Here is a 17,017-nt window from a genome sequence, read left to right as displayed (position 1 = left end):
GTTGGAGGGGAGCGAGGAGGGGGGGGAGCTGGACGGGGACAGCCACTACCAGCGAGACGGGACCGCCGTCCGCCGCCGGCCCTCGGGCCTGAAGACCGGGGGCTCGCTCGAGGAGGACAAGCCAAAGATCACCTCCTGGGAGGCCGGGTGGAACGTCACCAACGCCATTCAGGTAATATTACCCCCCCACACACACACACACACACACACACACACACACACACACACACACACACACACACACACACACACACACACACACACACACACACACACACACACACACACACAAACACGTGGACCAGATGTCACCTTGAATCTCTTTCTTAGATAGAGCACGTTGGGCTATAGGACCTGCAGGTGCCTTGTGTGTGCGTGTGCGCGTGTGAGATAGCGAGAGATAGCGCGCGAGAGAGAGAGAGAGAGAGAGAGAGAGAGAGAGAGAGAGAGAGAGAGAGAGAGAGAGAGAGAGAGAGACCTTTTAATCCAGAACACATAGCGAATAAATAACGAATTATACAATTTGTATTCCGCTAATTTGGGGATCATTCGGGTAGGCCTATTAATTCAAATATTTTTTATCAACGGAGAACAGTCCTCTGGTCTGGCCCTCGAGCGGGGCCCCCCACGCGCCTGATAGCTGCGGGCTTATTGTTAGGCTCGTGCGTTATCAGCACCCCCATCAGCTGCCGGCGGCCCTCTGCCTGCTCCGCCAAACATTTACATTCTGCTTATTTCATGTTAATAACGTCGCGCATCGGCTAATCTGCCTCGGGCGCATCCAGAGAAAAATCCTTTTAAAAACGTTTTGAAAGCCAGTAAAAAAATATATATATATTTCCTTCACAGCAAACTGCAATTAACGACGAGTAAACCGGCGGGTTTTATCAGAATTATTTAATTTTGAACAACCTTCTTTAATAATATATATTTTTTTATTGATATGCCTATTTACGAAAAAAAATAAAAAAAATAAGGAAAGAAAAAATAAGTAGGTCTATATGAGTCATCGTGCACGTGCACGTGCGCGCGCAGCCCGAGATGAAGGCCTCTCTAATCCCCGCGCTCCGCTGCGCCTCTGTGTCCGCAGGGCATGTTCGTCCTCGGCTTGCCCTACGCCATCCTCCACGGCGGCTACCTCGGCCTCTTCCTCATCATCTTCGCAGCCGTGGTTTGCTGCTACACGGGCAAGATCCTGATCGCGTGCCTCTACGAGGAGAACGAGGACGGCATCCTGGTGCGCGTGCGGGACTCCTACGTGGACATCGCCAACGCGTGCTGCGCGCCCCGCTTCCCCGCGCTGGGCGGCCACGTGGTCAACGTGGCGCAGATCATCGAGCTGGTCATGACGTGCATCCTGTACGTGGTGGTCAGCGGCAACCTGATGTACAACAGCTTCCCGGGCCTGCCCGTGTCCCAGAAGGCGTGGTCCGTGTTGGCTACGGTGGCGCTGCTGCCGTGCGCCTTCCTGAAGAACCTCAAGTCCGTGTCCAAGTTCAGCCTGCTGTGCACCATCGCGCACTTCATCATCAACGTCCTGGTCATCGCCTACTGCCTCTCCCGGGCGCGCGACTGGGCCTGGGAGAAAGTCAAGTTCTACATCGACGTCAAGAAGTTCCCCATCTCCATCGGCATCATCGTGTTCAGCTACACCTCGCAGATCTTCCTGCCCTCGCTGGAGGGCAACATGCAGAAGCCCAGTGAGTTCCACTGCATGATGGACTGGACCCACATCTCGGCCTGCGTGCTGAAGGGGCTCTTCGCCCTGGTGGCTTACCTCACGTGGGCGGACGCCACCAAGGAGGTGATCACCGACAACCTGCCGTCCACCATCCGGGCCGTGGTCAACCTCTTCCTGGTGTCCAAGGCCCTGCTCTCTTACCCGCTGCCGTTCTTCGCCGCGGTGGAGGTCCTGGAGAAGTCCATGTTCCAGGGCGGTGGCGGCAGGGCCAGCCTCCCCAACTGCTACGGACCGGCCGGACAGCTCAAGTCCTGGGGGTTGGGCCTCCGGGTGGCGCTGGTGGTGTTCACGCTGCTCATGGCGATCTTCGTGCCGCACTTCGCCCTGCTCATGGGCCTGACGGGGAGTCTGACGGGCGCCAGCCTGTGCTTCCTGCTGCCGGCTCTCTTCCACCTCAAGCTGCAGTGGAGGAAGCTCCTCTGGCACCACGTGTTCTTCGACGTCGCCATTTTTGTGATCGGGGGTATTTGCGCAATTTCGGGCTTCATCCACTCGGTGGAGGGGCTGATCGAGGCGTACAGGTATAACCTCCACGACTGAGGAGCCGAGTGCGGAGATACAGGCCAGACCCGCAGTGTGTGTGTGTGTGTGTGTGTGTGTGTGTGTGTGTGTGTGTGTGTGTGTGTGTGTGTGTGTGTGTGTGTGTGTGTGTGTGTGTGTGTGTGTGTGTGTGTGTGTGTGTGTGTGTGTGGGTGGGTGTGCGTGTGCGTGTGCGTGTGTCGTGTGTGTGTGTGTGTGTGTGTGTGTGTGTGTGTGTGTGTGTGCGTGTGCGTGTGCGTGTGCGTGTGCGTGTGCGTGTGTGTTTGTTTGTGGAGAGGTGACGTCACGCGTAAAGGCCTCGCGGGGTTCCAACTCTTAACGTCAGGATAACCTGTGTTAAATGTAGTTCTTTTTAGTTTCATCTTGCCTTCGTGATAATGTGCAATACAAGACTCTGAGATCTGATCATAGTGATAAGCCCACCGTAGAAGCGCGCGGCCGGACACATCCTCTGCTAAACGAAAAAAGGAGAACTTGAAGCAGTCTGTTTTATTTTCACAGTTCCTGTGAAACGTGCAACCCGAAAGTCTCATGTGTGTGTGAGAGTGTTTACGTTTTAATATATCCGGGGGTTGAGCTGTGTAGTGATGGAAGTGGAGTTTAATATTTCATTGTTGTTTTTAAGCTGCTATATAATCGAGGCTATCCTGAAAAATAGATATAAATATCAAAGGCCTGTATAAAACCAAGGCACCGGTTAAATCAGGGGCTATATGCGGTCGTCCTCACCTGTGAATAACGTGTGTTTTTTCCTCAAATGGAAAAAATCATAATTTGGTCCTTTTTTATTTTTTCATTGTCATTTTTGATTGTAGGCCCGCAGTAATCATCGTCTATTGGTGTTTAAGTGTCATTCTGGATGAAGTGAGTTCAAAGTGCAAGCAAGTGGGTCCTATCGTGTTTTATGAAAACTGTTGTCTGATAATATTCTACTCCTGATTATCTTGTGTGTGATTTAATGAAACTACTTAAGATGTTTGAGAGAAAAAAGAGAATTTGTGGAAATAAGAGATAAATAAATCTAATATTTTATGCTGGGATAATGTTTCTTTGCCCGTATTTGTAGAAACGGTTATTTTTTTCGACTCAAGAGAAAGACGGCAATCAATCATTACTTGAGACTGCAATTTTGGCGAGACACTTCATTTAAAGCAGTCGACAAATTATTTTTTTTGCGAACGAAGCATTAACCTAATTTAACCTTAAATGTACACTTCCTGTAGGCCCCTGTGTGCACGTGTGTGCACGTGTGTGCACGTGTGTGCACGTGTGTGCACGTGTGCCAGTGCGCGCGCGCACTGGCACACGGACTGTAGGCCTGTGTGTGTGTGTGTGTGTGTGTGTGTGTGTGTGTGTGTGTGTGTGTGTGTGTGTGTGTGTGTGTGTGTGTGTGTGTGTGTGTGTGTGTGTGTGTGCTCCTGAGAGAGAGGAAGAGAGTGTTTTGAGTTGTTACAAGTAATAAGGCCTAAATAATAATAATAATAACAATGCAATTATTAATATTAATAATACAAACGCTCCAACAAATAATACAAACAATTAAAATACCAATTAGCAGATCGATAGGTTAGTATCAGTCCATATTTTAGAGAAGGAGCCAGACAAAACAATGGTTACTTTTATAAATCATGAAAATTAAGCCGTTCATAATGTTTCACTTCCCCAGTGAGTCGTGAGCAAATGTATCACTTCCCCATACCTCAGGAACAAATCAAAAATATTTGAGACCTAAACATAAGTTAAGTCTGGAACCTTATGCGACCCAGACGCCTCGGCAACTGTCAATCAAGAAAGTTTCCCCGACCTGCCACTCATGAGATGTGAGTACTGTAGCTTGTCTTTATACATCCTGAACACGTCGTTTAATGTAAAGTACGTTGGCGCTCTGATATCTGAACTGATTTTGCATTGTATGCTTCGATCCGACCAGCATGACTGGAAGAATGCTGCTTTACCTCACCGCGGGGTGCCTTCTCACCTGCCTTGCGCACGGTACACAGCCCGCCATAAAGGTTATCCTGAGCGAGAAAGGGCTTCAGTACGGTGAGTCAGTCGGCCTCATGGCCCACCAAAGGTGACGTACGACGTATTCCTCGAATTGCAGCCAATACAAAAATTGGACTACTACCAAATATTAAATCAAAGTGGGAATAGGCCGCCTGGATAAGGAACGTGAAGACTGAAACCCTAACCGCGTGCGTTAAGGGAAAGCTTTTACCGCGCAGCATACAGGCTTTTTGCAGGCGATAATTGTATCGTCACACGCGCAGAATGTGTGAAAGAAATGCGTGTTTGTGCCGCAGTGAAGGAGATGGGCGCCGAGTGGCTACTGCAGAACCTGGAGAGCGCGTCGCCTCCGGACGTCCACGGGAAGCTCAGCCTGAGCCTGGGGACGGTTTATTACTCCATCATGGGGTAGGAACAAGCAATCAGCCGCGGCCGAAACCGACTGCATCGTGGGATTGGATTTCAATTATTTTTTCTCTCCCTTTTTATTTAAATCACAAGTCAGTTATTCTGCAGGAATCGTGGTACAGCGGGGGGTATATATATTTTCATAAAGAAGCCCTCTTAAAATATCAATACGTGTCTCTGATTTGAGGATATACAGGCCTTCACCTTATTTGAAGATGTATAAGCTTTTTTTTTTTTAGCTGATCGAATAAAGTAAGCACAGGCTTGTATAGGAGACCAGCGGATGTGTGACGGTTCTCTGAGTGGCAGGTGTTTCCTCCTGGTTCTCGTGCAGCATGGCCGTGACGTACTGCGAGTTCGTGGAGCCGTCGGTCGAGTTCTATGAAGACGTGACCGGATTCAAAGCAGTGATCTCAGGCCTCTACATACAAGTGAAAGGCACCTGGTCAGCCTCATACGGCATTTTGTGAGTCGTAGCCTACTCCACACCCACACTCATATTGCCTCAATCAAAAGGCAAGGACATCCTATCACACTTTGACAGGTTTCTAACTAAAAACGACATGAGACATGTTTAAGGCCGTGCTTATGTGTTTGTCAAGTAGGCCTATATTAAGTCCTGGAAGCACCTCCAAGTGTTATATTACCATGGGAAGATCTGGGCAGGAGTGGACTGTGTGGGAGAGGATATTCGGGGTTTTGTGATGAGATTGACACGCATAGACAACAATAGAAATAGACCTACCGATGATCTGTTGTTATATTATCTCATATTATACCTGTTCATGTATTGTACTTCTGATAAGATGCTGATGCTGAACTGAACGTCAGAATGAGGATTAATGTCATTAATCATAATTAATTAAGTCATTAATGCTCACGTTGTGCAGCGAGGACGGCGGGGCCTTCGAGCTGGTGATCCGGGACCTGGAGGTGGACCTGCTCCTGGGTCTGGGGATGGACGCAGACGGTCAGCCGTCCTTCCGATGCGCCGCCTGCGGGGCCTCGGTTGGGTCGGCCGGCCTGAACCTGATAGATGCCAGGTATACCTCCAGGACCGAGACCGCAGCCAGGATCCTTTGAATTAGGAATGAAAGAGGATTTAGTGGCGCTACTTACGATGTGGGAGAAAACGAGATTTTTAGAGTTTAAAAATATTTTCCTACGCCTACAAATATTTTGGGATTTTGGAGAGAGGCATTACAATAATGCGACAAGCTGACTTTATCGCTGACAAACCTTTACACGTTTTAATCCACGCGGTACTCAAAGTCAAGCACAGATTCTCAATCGCATCAGAATGTTGTTTAAATTGCGATCTTCCTGCAGGCCCGTGTGTGTGTCTGTATGTGTGTGCGTGCGTGCGTGCGTGCGTGTATGTGTGTGTGTGTGTGTGTGTGTGTGTGTGTGTGTGTGTGTGTGTGTGTGTGTGTGTGTGTGTGTGTGTGTGTGTGTGTGTGTGTGTGTGTGTGTGTGTGAGAGACGGATATTTATACAAAACAAAACTCAATTTTCACAGCTGGATCATTGAACAATTTGTTGATGAAGAGCTTATCAGGAGTACAATTGAGGAAAAGGTGAGTGGACTTTAAGCTATATTACAACACCAGTTCGGTAGACCTATTTCTATTAGTGTACATACGTGTCAATCTCATCGCAAATCTCCTCTCTCCCCCTCTTCCCCCAGATCTGTCCGATGCTAACAGAACGCTTGGATGAGCTTGAGTACCGCCTAGCGGCCCTTGGTGGTAATGCACACATTCACTTTTGATTTCATCATATGTATAGAAACATCAACCCCAGGAGAAATGTCTTCGTGATGGACGTTTGATCCTCCGATCTATCCCCAGCCACCTTCCAGGTGAATCGCCTTCTGGCCGTGGATCTTCCCCTCACCAGCTACCCGGTGGTCAACTCTTCCTGCCTCAGCCTCTCCCTGAAGGTAGAAACACTTAAGTTACCTCAAGTTAACTTAACATAACTCAAGTCAGACTATACACAATAGAGCCTAACTAAAACGTGTTCGTATTAATTGATTTAAAAGGGACACATTATACCACCAGGTGTGAGCATGATTCCACTACAAGCCGTTGTGAAAATGTGCAGCTTCTGACATCACAGATGGGCGTGTCCCCGAGATGTGTGCCGGATAGATCAGTCTACCAGCCTACCCAGTGGAGTGTACACACTGGCCAATTATCAAAAAGTCTTAACGGCACTCCCACTCACACCATGGTGGTATAATATGTCACCTTTACAGTTTTTCTCAATCGTTTAAACACGTTTTCTGAAACCTAAATTTCTCAAAACTCTAAACACAAGCCGGAGAGGGGTTCATAATTTCGTCAGAACTCCACAACTACTTCCCAAAACTGTTTTTTTCCACCAAACAGTAAACACAACCGTCAAATGAATATCTCTTAGAGAGCATCAATTAAACACTGGAGTGATCAATTCAGAACACTTCCATCAAAATACTATTTACATATGTTTTGGCTTCATGAGGCCATGTTACTCAAATGTATAAAATAGTTTAGAAATTTTAAAGTTGCAATTAGGTGGTACATATAGTAAAAATACTGTTGCCATATTGTATTTCAATACTGTGAATATATCATAAAAATGTTGCATTGACACAATCGTATCAGAATAGAATACAATGCATATTTGTCTAACCAATGAGCTCCAATGGGCTAAACTCACAATCCCAGCTTCCCAGAGTCATACTGTACACCTATAGTTGATACTCCAACATTGTTCTGACAATACACCAATGTTATTTTGGCAAATTACAGTACAGTAATTGCACTGATAAGTACAATGAAAAACACTACAGTAAGAAAATGTTTAGACTTTCTTTCAGGGGATGTAATGAGGAAATCAGTACACAAGTACAAAAAGGCAACAAAGCAAATATATATTTGTTACTGTAATACAGTAAATGTTCAGCTGAACTGACTGCATACAAAGCTTTTCATAGGCAAAAAAAATAAAAAATAAGAATATAAATGAGGTGAAACAGAATTGGTTGCTTAATTAGTTGTTGCGTTTTGAAGGCCAGGTCAACCAAGTGTGCTATATGATGAGATTTGTGCTTAGAGTCTTGCAAAAATGTGATTTAGAATATCTATCTGTGGTAAAACAGTGGAATTGTGCTTATAGTTTAGCAGTCTGGAGTATTGTAGCTGACACTTGAGCTTCAAGTTTTCAGAATTGTGGTCAGTTCCATTTTTTGTGCGTATACAATCGAGAAAAACTGTAAGTTAACTTAAGTCCTCTGCACTGCCTCACTGTCATGTCAGACTGTACACAATAGAGCCTAACTAAAAAGTGTTTGTGCTTATTTATATACATAACAGCGGATTGTAAAGATTTTAGAACTGATATAACAATAAAATGACATTGGCCGATGCTGACGTTTGACGGGTGTCGCTGTCTGCCCTGACGGAGACGTATCGCCGATGACAGCGGGCTATTGTTGTCCATCCCGCTGTAGGGAATGTTCCACCGTCCTGACAGCCCGGTGGACCCCCCGTTCGAGCCCCAGCCCTTCTCCCTGGACGGGCAGCCGGGCTACATGCTGTCCCTGGGTCTCTCCGAGTACACCACCAACTCAGCCTCCCACGCCTACTTCGTATCGGGGTCGCTGCAGCTCCTCATCACAGACAGCATGGTGAGGGGGGGGGGGGGGGGGCAACGACCAGGGTCCGCAGGGGCACAGAGAGAGAGGGGGAGGGAGGGAGGGAGGGAGGATAAAGACAGGGAGGGAAGGAGGGAGGGAGGGAGGGAAGGAGGATGAAGGGAGGGAGGGAAGGAAGGAGGATGAAGGGAGGAAGGATGCGAGGGATGGAAGGAAAGAGAAAGGGAGGGAGGAAGGGAAGGAGGGAGGATGCGAGGGATGGAAGGAAGGGAGGAAGGGAAGGAGGGAGGAAGGAAAAAGAAAGCAGTTGAGAAAGGAATAAAAGAAAGAAGAAAATAATAAAGACGGAAAGAAAGAAAGAAGACAGAAAGAAGATAGTTGAAAAAGAGAAAGAGTCAATCGTTCAGTTAATCATACATATTCCCTCAGATTCCTCCCAGCTCTCCGTTGCATCTGAACACCAACTCATTTGGACCCTTCGTCCCAAAGGTAAGGTCACATACGATGTCAATATACGATAGAACGGTGGGTAAGGCCTGTACAAGTCTCACCAACCAGGTTAATAATCTAAAGCCTGTTAGTAGCCCGAATCTGAGTGAACGAGCGTTTCCATTTATTTTGCTTCATATTAGTTTAATTCAATCATGATTCATGTGGCATCTGACTCGGCCGACATGAGTATAGCGGTGGTGAGACAAGCATAGGCATCATGTCCGGATAGCAACATAAGAACTAAAAAATTCAGTAAAGTTTCAAATCAACTTTACCACTGGCCACCCTAGAAATATATACATAATATATATATATATCCCCCTGACGAAACAGGAAACAAGGTGTAGCCCCGCTCCTTTCCGTTTCACCTTTCAGGCTCAGGCACTGTGCCGTCGCCCCCTAGTGGTTCTGTTACGGCATAGTTGTACTGCTGGACCCCTGATAAGCCTATTTAGACCGTATCGGAATGGACCCAACCTCAAGCTTCTTCATATTGTCTGTAAAGATACGTACATACACTACCATTCCAAAGTCTGTTGTCACTCAGATAATTTAAATGTTTAACACGAATAGCTAAACAATGTACCAATAGAAGAACACATGAGTGATGGTTGCTGGAAATGGGCCTCTGCACCGACACCTATGTAGATATTCCATAAAAAATCTCCTGTTTCTAGCTAGAATAGTCATCTACCACATTAACAATGTCTAGACTCTATATCAGATTAATTTATTGTTATCTTCATTGAAAAAAAGGGCCTTTCTATAAAAAAATAAATAAGGACATTTTTAACTGACCCCAAACTTATGAACGGTAATGTACATGCATGCAATTCAACATTGTTGACTTTTCCGACAGCTTCCCAAAATGTTCCCTGACATGGAGATGCAGCTGCAGGTCTTCGCCCTGGAGGCTCCTGAGTTCATTTTCAGGTCCGGGGTCGTTCGAATGGACGTCCACGGGGCCATCAAGGCCTTCGTCGTCCACCCAGATGGCCCCTTCATCTTCCTCTTCAGGCTCAACCTGGTGTGTGTGTGTGTGTGTGTGTGTGTGTATTTAACACCGGAACACATGTCGTTGTGACGGTATCAGGGACACATCCAGACTCAGGACAAACTAACTAACAGTGCTGCTCTTGTGCATTTCAGGAATCCACCTTCAGTGGAAAATTCCGTATGGCCAACGAAAAATTAACGGGCGCCATTGCACTGGAAAAGTAGACCGATTCTGATATTCAATACAGCACAATATTAGTTACAGATGCAATATTTGTACAAGCTATATAATTAAAATGAGAGATTACATGTTGCAGTGTGACCAGACAAACGGGCACAATGGCATGGATTCTATGCCGTCATGTTTGTGTTCTTTGAATGTTTTTCTTGATAGTTTCAGTTGATTCATTGCACTTCCTTCCACCCCAGTCTCTACCTAACCCTGGACTCGAGTGAAGTTGGAGAAGTTAAGGTATGAAAGATAAGAGATAATCGCAGGGACATTATTACCGTCCAACAACGGTGGACCCATGACTGGTACAAGCTAATGTCCGCACATTGTTCTTCGCAGACTGACGCTTTGAAAATCGCCATTAAGTTCGGAATAAAGCTCTCAGGATTGCCAAGGTTGAACGGTGGGTCACATTTACTGCCATTACCAAGAAGAATATCTTCACTCAAAATATCCCAAAATATCCCAAGTGTTGTCCTATTCGTAGACAGACTTTTTTCTCCAATTAGGACACAAGTGTAAACCTTGTCACTGCTTCTGTCCTTGTCTTGTCTATTTTAGCAAGGCTTGCCAAGGGCATTGATTTACCCACAATGCAATACACCCATTTGACTAACCTTGTCCTGGAGGTAGAGGAGGTCAGTGCACATTCTCTCTTTATATACACACACACACACACACACACACACACACACACACACACACACACACACACACACACACACACACACACACACACACACACACACACACACACACACACACACACACACACACACACACACACACACACACACAATATGGCATTTAATCATGTATTTCTTTGGCCCAGGGATTCATCTCAGTCTTATCAGATGCAGAGATACAGCTGAGGGAGGCCAAAGTTGGAACACCTTGGATGGTCTAACTGCGGTGTAGTTGGACCCAAACATCTTCTCTGGCCTTATGATTGTGATATTTCTTAAAGCTTGAGCCCAAGGCCAGATTGGATTAACTGCTACGTGATCAATACTAGCACATCTTTGTTTGTTTCTGTCTGGGTCATAGAACAATTGTTTTGTTCATTGATCCCAAGCTGTTCTCTGGTGATTTCAGCGATACGACAATGTGTGAATGTAAAAGTTGTTTCTGTAACAATTGCAGGGGAATATGAATGAGTGAGTAGACACTAGAACATGATCGTCCTCATCATGATCCAGACAATCGCTTGTAAACCGAAAACAGGACGATGGATTACTGGAACAATGAAAATCTCTTTTTTATTATTATTATTATTTTGCTGTGAATCATTCGTCAGTCACATGTACTTTCTACTGTTATTCTGCATTATGACATTCTTGGAATGCATTACATTGCCAAAATATATAAATACATACATAGCTATGTACAGCCATTGTTTTCAGAAAACTCTTGTGTAGCACGAACATCACACATTCATATGAAACAAGAGGCTGCTTGAATACGGGCTTCTTCAACAGCCTGGTGGCATCACAGATCGGACTCTATATTCTACAACCAACGCAATGATCATTATGTGGACAACCGTTGCACCTATACAAGCTGTTGTCATGGACACAGAGGTATACCAATGCAGTAGGGGCATTTTGTCTTAAGACAGCCATTACCAAAATCTTGAAATAGTTTCCAGCTAAAACAGTAATGCAGGTTTTTACCATTATTTTTAAAGGCTGTGACCGGCACCACAAAGCGATCCCCAAAGGGCTCGCTTTGTGGGAGGGGGGGGGGGGGGGAGTGCGGAGGAGAACGAAGAAAAGGCAGGAAAGATGGCAGCTTGAAGGGAGATTTTAGAGCAAGAATTTTTATAACAAGGTAAACCTTTAAAAATATATACTGTTATATTGAGGGAACGCCATAGATTGGCAATAAATACTATAGACAAAAACAAACAAATGAACAAAATCACAAAAGCCAAAACGTGTTCGATTTCAACGTTGAGGATCACAGCAAGGATGTGTTAGCAAGCGTTTGGTAACATTCACTTCTTAATGGTCCTGGACACAAAGTAGCAGTATTGATCTGCTTGTTACTCATGTGCGCATTCATACCGTCTTGAAGGTGACAGCTACTCCTAGTCACAAGTACTGCAGGTTTACCAGTGCTGACCAGTACAGGTATGCTAAGCAAACCTAGCGTAACGTTTAACCAAATAAAATCTATATTCAAGCACGATTTGGGGCATGTAACAAATTGAGGGGCCACATATACAAAAGCAGTAATCTGTAAAAAGGAGCAAAGGAAAGGTGGCTTTGGCTATCGTCCATTTAATTTCTGAAAGGTTGATGCGATGTTGAGCGGCTTGGTTAAATATTAACAGTGTCAAATATTAACTCTTTGTTTCGAGCACGGGCACGCTGTAAGATAAGAACAGCTCAAGAGGAACAGAGCCCCATAAAGAGCAGCCCAGTGACCATTGGAGGATTAGAAGCACAAAGTCGACAGTCTATGGCTGCTGAAGGCCAGAACACATCTCTGTGGAGACGAGAAGCTATGGAAGGGAAGGCAGAGGGAGGAGGGACGATGGTTTAAAGAGCAGGGGGACGAGGGATGCTGAGGCACGATGTGAATTTGAAAACACCGACACAATACCGTTATCACAATACTGAAAAAGGAAACAGATGATATTTTCAAGTCTTTTTCTCCGATGCGGGGCTGTTCAAGTCTACCGGATTCCTCCCTCGCCCTGCGTGTGCGTGTGTGCGCGCGTGTGCGTGTGTCACAAAGCAAGGATAGAGAGCTGCACACGTGCACACGCATTCACACAAGACGCACGTGCGGAACGGGGGGACTGGATGTTACGAGTGCAGGAGGTTCCACGGAGTGGGGGTGGGGGGGGGGGGGGGGTCACTTGTCGTCCGAGGCCGCTGCCGCCATGGGGGCCCGCATGCTGCCCCGGGCGGTCGACGCCAGCTCCTCGATCTCAGAGTTCAGCCTCCGGATGACCCACTCCATCGCCTCCCGGCCCTACGGGGGGGGGGGGGGGGTCCAACAGGGGTGGGGGGGTCGGGGGTCAACGGGGTTGAACCTCTGAGCCATAGCCTCTACAGTACTCACTACACACCACTCGCTACACACCACTCACTACACACCACACTATACACCACTCACTATACACACCACTCACTACTCACTACACACCACTTACCACACACTACTCACTACACTGCCCACCCAGTGCCACCGGACAGAAGCCACGATGAGGGGAGGGGCCGACATGAGACACAGGAAACACTAAGGGGCTGATGATTGTTCCACGTTCCCGCTACACAACGACCGTGCAGACGCTCCGACGCAGTCGTGAACCTCTATGGTTCTGCGTCGGGGTTCAGTGAGCGGACCAATCACAGCCCTCGCTGCTGCGTCGCCTCAACGGAAGGTTAACGTTTTTGGGAGCCGCACGTCCGGCCCACGCGGTGGACGCAAGGAGGGTCCGCGAGGACGTAACGGGGTCCGTAGCCCCCTTGCGTTGCGGGAACGCGGGACCATAATCAGCCCTTAAGACGGTACAGCCCACCTCTCGTTGAGAGCCCGGACCGCGGCGAGGACGGACGGACGTACCTTGTTGGCGTTGGCAGAGATGCTCTTGGCGATGACGCCTTCCAGGTAGCTGCTGAGACTGATCGCTTTAACGTTGATCTGAGCCTCCTGGGTCAACATGGTCCTGGAACACATCCCATAATGCATCAGTACCAAGAGGAGTTACCTAAATAAGGCTTTTAACACTACTTGGAAAAAATAAAAAACGAACAGGTTTAAGGTGAACAATTCCAGAAGCACACATTATTAAAGATGCACTACGTGGTGTCCCCATGAACATCACTCACTTCTCAGGGTCATCAGGATGTGGCTTGTAGGTCAACTTCTCGTCCACCGATATTATGTTAGTGAAGGAGATCTACGTGGACACAAAACCAGGATTATCTTTTCGTTGTGGCTAATGCAAAACTGTATTATGGTAGGACAGTAATTCAGAGCTGTTAAAAAAATTTTCAATTGAGATGCATCAAACACAGAACATTCAAGAGCAAAAACATAATATTTGATGGGTCGTTTATTGGTGCAAAGAATACCATCATTACCACAAGTTGTAATATTAATGAAGTCAAGACCTTGATCAGGTTGAATTGACCAAAAGAGCTTAGACTGATAGAGTTGTACGAAGCGGAGGTATCACACTTTAAAATGACAGTAAAAATAACTAGGTAAAAGGACGATGGCCTCGCGAAAACAACGGGCTTAGAACAAACATCCAAAGCAGCTCACGTTCGTGGACTTCAGCTCGAAGGTCTTCTCCTTTGGGTCAACGATTGAGTGCTCCTGGGCGTAGGTGAATGATCTCGTTATTCCGATCATCTAAAGGAGGGGTTGACAATAGCACAGCATGTTAGTTTGCATCTCCAGTGGCATTTGTGTCTGCCATAGAGACATGCTGGCGTGCTATGTCCACTGAAAACATGAGTCAATACACCTTCCCGGACCGACGCCCTGCCTGCATCGCACAGAGCAGGGACAGCTACTCAGAGACGTCTAGAACTTCTACTGTTGCCACCACAACTAAAGAGAGCTGATAAGGGTTTGCTGCTAATGGACGGCCTTCTGATTCTCTTTAAAGTCATTTCAACCGTCTCTTTCGAAAGCACAACCCGCCCGGCGTGAGTTGATTTTGACCTTTATCGAAAAGCTAAGTACAAATGTATAAATAAACCGTAACAAGTAAAAGGTCAAAGGTGATACAGGTGACACGCATGTCGAATACGTGTCAGATCACTTAAGGCACTAAGCTCCAAGAGATTGTACCGTTAAGACTGTATTTAGGAAATACTCAATCCAGGTTGATTGGCTAAACCTTAAGTGGGCTTGTATGATAATGACCCGAGGATGGTTGGCTGAAGCCCCCCCCACCCCTACTCAACCCCACTCTTAACAACAAATCCAACCGTGTGCTCCAACCCATAATATACATAATAACAGAACAAGTCACCGCTAGTCAACAGAGGGAAGGTTGACGACAACAACTACGACATTGACAGTGCCGTCGGGCATGTGACCCGACTCACCGACATGGCCATGGAGGGCATGCCCCAGTCGGCGGTGAGCAGGCGGCTGCTGTGCAGCCTCCCCGCGGGGTCCACCCCTCTGGCCAGAACGTCCACCCCGAACACGTTGGGGTTCATGGGGTTGGGGTACTTCTGCATCGCCGCCTTGGTCACCGTCTCCCACGGGTGGCTGTTGACAACATTCTTTTTATAACTTATTTTCGAAGCTGAGTAACACTACACCTGTCGGAGAGTTTAGTACGAGGGCAACCTTTTGCACGCATGCAACACATGCAGCATGCGTGGGTTCAGTTATTACAACAACCATCCGTTAACACATTTATAACATAATTCAATGCTAAAGTAGTAACTGTACTATTCACAGCTAACGACTGCAGAACAACAAATGTCTGGCATTGCCAAAAACATGAATGGGATTAATGTTAAGTGGGACCGCTGCATTACATTCACATTTGATATCACAAATGTGAATATTCATCACATTGGAGATTTGATTTGAATTCATATATCTAATGAGACGGCTCTGCAACAGCCCCTGGGGGGACTGGATCACTGCACCCAGGGGGACTACTGGATCACTGCACCCAGGGGGACTACTGGATCACTGCACCCAGGGGGACTGGAGGATCACTACATTCAGGCAGTCTGCGATCTGCTTACGTGAGCAGTAGACCTTCACGTGTGTAGGTTTACATAATGAGTACACACCACACAAATCCTCAAATAGGACGGCTAGGGCTTCATGTCTTGATAGGTTAATAACGAAAGCGCTGTAAGTAACCCAGTGAGTAAGTAAAAAGATAATAATAACGGGAATGAGCAGAAGGACAGTCATAGACCAAGTGTCACCGACGGGTACGAAGCCAAATTGCAGAAAGCCTTCAGAGAGTTGTCCTTATAACGTTACGTTATTGCACACTACAGCAGCATAAATCATTTGTAATATAGCTGTTACCAGCGCATAAACTGTTTCACTTAAAAAAGAGACGAAGTAAAGGTAACGCTGCGTTAGCAGCAGGTAACGTTACCCAACACCGTTAAAGCGGACTACTTTACGGAGCGCCTACCGCTCAGCTAGCGTCTATATAGCCAGCTGGAGTCAGACTTGAGTACAAAACAGAGTTGTTTACCAATTTAAACACATCGGAGTCGAACAGTTAATTGTTGTACACACGTAAGTATAACACAAAAAACTCACTTGAATATGTGTTCTGACGCCCATAGCTTCATTTTACAGGTCTTTCTGTCAGAAGCGGGGAGCGCGGCGGCGAAAGCGGAACGGCGACTCAGGAGGAAGGCGGAGGAATCTACAGCTCCAGCCCAGCCTCCTCCGCTGCTCGGTCTCTTCTTCGTTCACATATAAAAGTGCAATAGGACGCTGCCAGCCGCATTGCTGCCGCCTGTTGGTTTGGCGGTGAACACTATTCAGGGCAAATGCATAAGTCATTAAATGAAATACAATTGATGAAGTAAACAGTATCACACACCGGCAAACAAGCTGAAGCTCTGATTCGTCGACTGCTTCACTCCTTCAACCGGTGGTAGACATGTGTATGGCTGCTTTCACCGTGACCTTCACCATATATATATATATATATATATATATATATATATAGTCTAACTCGAAAATATCACCTTTGAGTGTGTATCTTGACAAATATTCTGCAAAGATTCAACTTTCCATGGCATGAGCATGGCCTAATGACTTATCAAAGAACTAAACAAACAAAGAAATGCCCCGTGTATGTCCATTTATATCCAGTGGTGTACAACTTTTACATGTGACAAGATTGAAGGTAATAACAAAATTGCAATTTTCTTTTTGAAAATGAAACAATAAAGTTTTAGATTTTTATGTAACGTTATAAAGTCCTTGGTTGGTGTGG

The 17,017-nt window shown here is 46.4% G+C and overlaps 3 protein-coding genes across 3 annotated transcripts in view; 2 read left to right on the top strand and 1 right to left on the bottom strand.

Moving 5' to 3' along the window:
* LOC130392132 (vesicular inhibitory amino acid transporter-like) overlaps positions 1-2,281 on the top strand; it is a 2,511-nt gene extending 230 nt beyond the window's left edge. The window contains exons 1-2 of the mRNA XM_056602575.1: positions 1-172; positions 1,091-2,281. The exon at positions 1-172 is cut by the window's left edge and continues 230 nt beyond it. Of these exons, the coding sequence (XP_056458550.1) occupies positions 1-172; positions 1,091-2,281 (1,363 nt within the window). The remainder of the gene's footprint in view (positions 173-1,090) is intronic.
* Positions 2,282-3,995: 1,714 nt separating this feature from the next.
* bpifcl (BPI fold containing family C, like) lies at positions 3,996-11,755 on the top strand. Its single transcript, XM_056599789.1, has 16 exons — positions 3,996-4,101; positions 4,212-4,324; positions 4,585-4,696; positions 5,031-5,162; positions 5,587-5,739; positions 6,216-6,273; positions 6,384-6,444; positions 6,547-6,638; positions 8,193-8,369; positions 8,766-8,825; positions 9,688-9,855; positions 9,978-10,045; positions 10,254-10,296; positions 10,396-10,459; positions 10,618-10,694; positions 10,889-11,755. Exons 1-16 carry the CDS (start codon positions 4,037-4,039, stop codon positions 10,961-10,963), a joined length of 1,518 nt encoding a protein of 505 aa, XP_056455764.1. The 5' UTR covers positions 3,996-4,036; the 3' UTR covers positions 10,964-11,755.
* LOC130389972 (PRELI domain containing protein 3B-like) lies at positions 10,865-16,532 on the bottom strand. Its single transcript, XM_056599790.1, has 6 exons — positions 16,330-16,532; positions 15,132-15,300; positions 14,338-14,427; positions 13,899-13,969; positions 13,633-13,735; positions 10,865-13,038 (listed from the first exon to the last, which is right to left on the bottom strand). Exons 1-6 carry the CDS (start codon positions 16,359-16,361, stop codon positions 12,919-12,921), a joined length of 585 nt encoding a protein of 194 aa, XP_056455765.1. The 5' UTR covers positions 16,362-16,532; the 3' UTR covers positions 10,865-12,918.
* Positions 16,533-17,017: the final 485 nt, after the last annotated feature.

Source organism: Gadus chalcogrammus, chromosome 1, assembly GCF_026213295.1.
Source record: "Gadus chalcogrammus isolate NIFS_2021 chromosome 1, NIFS_Gcha_1.0, whole genome shotgun sequence".
Taxonomy (NCBI): Eukaryota; Metazoa; Chordata; class Actinopteri; order Gadiformes; family Gadidae; genus Gadus; species Gadus chalcogrammus.
Note: the sequence above shows the minus strand (reverse complement) of the source record. Positions and strands in the feature narration are given on the sequence as shown.